Genomic DNA, 3039 nt, shown 5'->3' with positions numbered 1-3039 from the left:
CCACCTATATATATATATATATATATATATATGATCATGGCATGGTCATTATATATATATATTATGATCACGGCATGGTCATAATATTACTAAAACCATCTATGAACAGTGCATTTATGTACTTCAATCAATACTAAGGAAGAGAAAAAAATCGATTACTTGTCTAGTCTAGAAAACTTCCAGTGCTACAATTAATTACCTGTCACTTGCGAGAGCTGATGAGAGTTCTTCCGCAAACAATCATATGGATGAGCGTTAACCTTCATGAAACTACACATTATGTTAAAATCGAAGTCTCTGAATGCTTTGACAGCTCCTCCAGCAAACTACTCCTCGGGTAGACAAGCTTGTTAGCCATGACAGATGCAATACAGCTTTGTGCCTATCTGGAACAACCTGCTTATTCTGTTTCCATCAAGGCTTCAGTTTCACTGCCTTTTACCTAACAACAAGTCCCACCCTCACATTAGAAGCTTTATCAAAGCTTCCAAAAACATCCTCTTACTGTCCCATGTTATCCACAAAACAATTTATTCACACATCTCCTTCCAGAGATGGTTGTACCTTTTCCTTTTCTTCACTGGGTCAAAAGGTTGTTATCACTGCAATACCCAGAAATGATACTAACATCAAGTTGAGACAATTCTTTGGTTGTTTCTTTCCAATGGATGTCAGGAACTCAGACAAAGGTTTTGATCCCCAACCTACAAGCTCCTTAGCTTTGACTTACCTTTATTTTCATCACGTATTGTTTTTTATTGTTTCTCTTCCTTCCTTTCATTAGTCTATGTTCTTTCATTCATTCAAATTATCAGACATGAGAAGTTTATCTGCAAAATCACAAATCCCCCGTCCTTCTTCAGAATCATCATTTAAGCCAAAGCCATAGTTCTCTTCCAACTCAAAATTTATCTACGTAATTCTATTCTCTTCTTCTTCAAAATATTTGTTTTGGTCATCATAAAGATGCTTTGATGTGCCTATAGGCATCCCACCAGCAGCTTTAACAAGGAAAAAACCCCAATAGTGCTACCAATAATCACCGCAAGAACAAATGCCATTCTTGAAGTGATGAAAGCGGCCAGAATCTCTTACAACAATCTTGCGTCCTACAATCTTTGACATAAGCTTAATAACAGAGTGACAATCCCCACATACACGAAGATTCTTCATGACTGTTATTGTGCTACCCTCCACGGTGCTAACTAGCCCAAACGCAATAGCAAGCCTCTCACTGTGAAAAGACAACATCTCTTCCTTCTGCTCATCTTCGACATCATGTAGAGCAAATTTTTGATCAGGAACATAACCAAATTCCTTCAACTTTTTTCCCAACCAGTCCAGCTTGTCATATATTCTCTCACTTAGAGGATGGGATCTGTCTGCAGAAAGAAACTCATGTTTCTTTCCCCTCAAAACTACCCAACTGGATCCTGGTTGTTTTGCAAGTCCTCCCTGTTTCATCTTCACTCTCATTCTAGAGACATCAGCCCATCTACCAGCAGATGCATATATATTAGACAACAAGACATAGGCAGCACTACAATTTGGCTCTAAATCAAGAATATGTTTTGCAGCTCTGTGTACATGACGACAAGAGAATTACCAACGAAGACATCAGTTTCCAACCCTAGTTTGATAGTCATAGTGTGGATCTCTTTACCCTTATCAAGAGCCTCTAATCTACAACATGCATTCAAAGTACTAGAGAAAGTAGATTGATTTGGAAGAACACCCATCTTAGTCATGTCACCAAAAACCCTCAATGCATCCTGATGCTTATTATTCCATACATATCCCGTCAAAAGAGCCGTCCATTTTACCACATTTTTAGTCAGTGTCTCATTAAAAATCTTGTGAGCATCCTCTATTTTCATGCAATTTGCATAAAACGTTATAAGTGATACTGATATAAACTCATGAAAAAAACATCCTAACTTAACAACATGGCCATGAACTTGAACACCCAAATTAAACTCCACTGCATTGGCACAAGCTGACAACACACAAGCAAACGTGCTCCAAGTTGGCTCAACACCAGAACGCAACATCTTCTTAAAAACAAACAAGGCTTCTTCACTCTTCCCATTTAGATCAAGCCCTCCAATCATCGAAGTCCATGAAATGACATCTCTAACAGGCATTTCTTCAAACAACCTGACACCCTCTTCAACTCTCCCATTCTCAAAATACCCATGAACCATAGCATTCCACGCCGCAACATCCTTTACTTGCATATCCAGAAACAACCTCTGGGCAAGCTCGACTCTCCCAAACTTCAAGTAGCCATTAACCATCGTCGTCCAAGAGATAACATTCTTCTCAGGCATTTCATCAAATAACCTTGTAGCCATACCTAAATCCCCACAATCTAAACACCCTTTTATCATCGAATTCCAAGAAACCACATCTCTCACAGACATCCTATCAAACAGTTTCAAAGCATCACATAGCCTGTCATTTCTTGTATACCCAGCAATCATCTTGGTGTACAGATGAAGATTTGGAGACGGGATTTTATCAAAAATGAGGCGAGCTTGGTCCAGTCTTTGGTTCTTAAGGTGATTAGCGAGTGAGGTAGTGTAAGAGAGAGTGATTGTTCTAGTGTAACGCGTAATATGAGCCATGAAAATGATGAAGGGTTTGCACTTCGCAGGCTTTGGTGTGAATAATGGGAAATACAAGGAGTGAAGTTGAAAATTGGAAAAGCTGGGGCGAGGATTTGAAGTTTTGAAATATGGCGCCAGTCTGGAAGACGAAAGCCAACTGCCATTAATAATCAACACAGCAGGATAACGAAGTTATACCAGTAAACCTCTAGATAACAAATTTACGGAGTTAGTGGCTTGATTAAATAAGGTGTTCATATACATAGCCGAGAGGCAGTGTCCAAACTAATAAAAGGTAATGTTGAATGGAGTAAAGTTTTTGTTTTTTTTAAGAGAAAAAAAGGAAAAAGATGATGATGGAATATTTCTTTGGGAAGAAATCTTAAGTTTCTCTTGGAGAAGATCGAAGAAATTGAAAATTAAGATGTTC

At 38.5% G+C, this 3039-nt stretch overlaps 1 protein-coding gene across 1 annotated transcript in view; it reads right to left on the bottom strand.

The window, feature by feature from the left end:
• LOC105111994 (Pentatricopeptide repeat (PPR) superfamily protein) overlaps positions 1-2938 on the bottom strand; it is a 3684-nt gene extending 746 nt beyond the window's left edge. The window contains 2 exon segments of the mRNA XM_011007529.1: positions 200-1587; positions 1590-2938. Coding sequence (XP_011005831.1) covers positions 1030-1587; positions 1590-2627 — 1596 coding nt within the window. The 5' untranslated portion in view covers positions 2628-2938 and the 3' untranslated portion in view covers positions 200-1029.
• Positions 2939-3039: the final 101 nt, after the last annotated feature.

This window comes from Populus euphratica, unplaced genomic scaffold (assembly GCF_000495115.2).
Source record: "Populus euphratica unplaced genomic scaffold, PopEup_1.0 scaffold319.1, whole genome shotgun sequence".
NCBI lineage: Eukaryota > Viridiplantae > Streptophyta > Magnoliopsida > Malpighiales > Salicaceae > Populus > Populus euphratica.
This window is presented reverse-complemented; position numbering and strand designations above follow the sequence as displayed.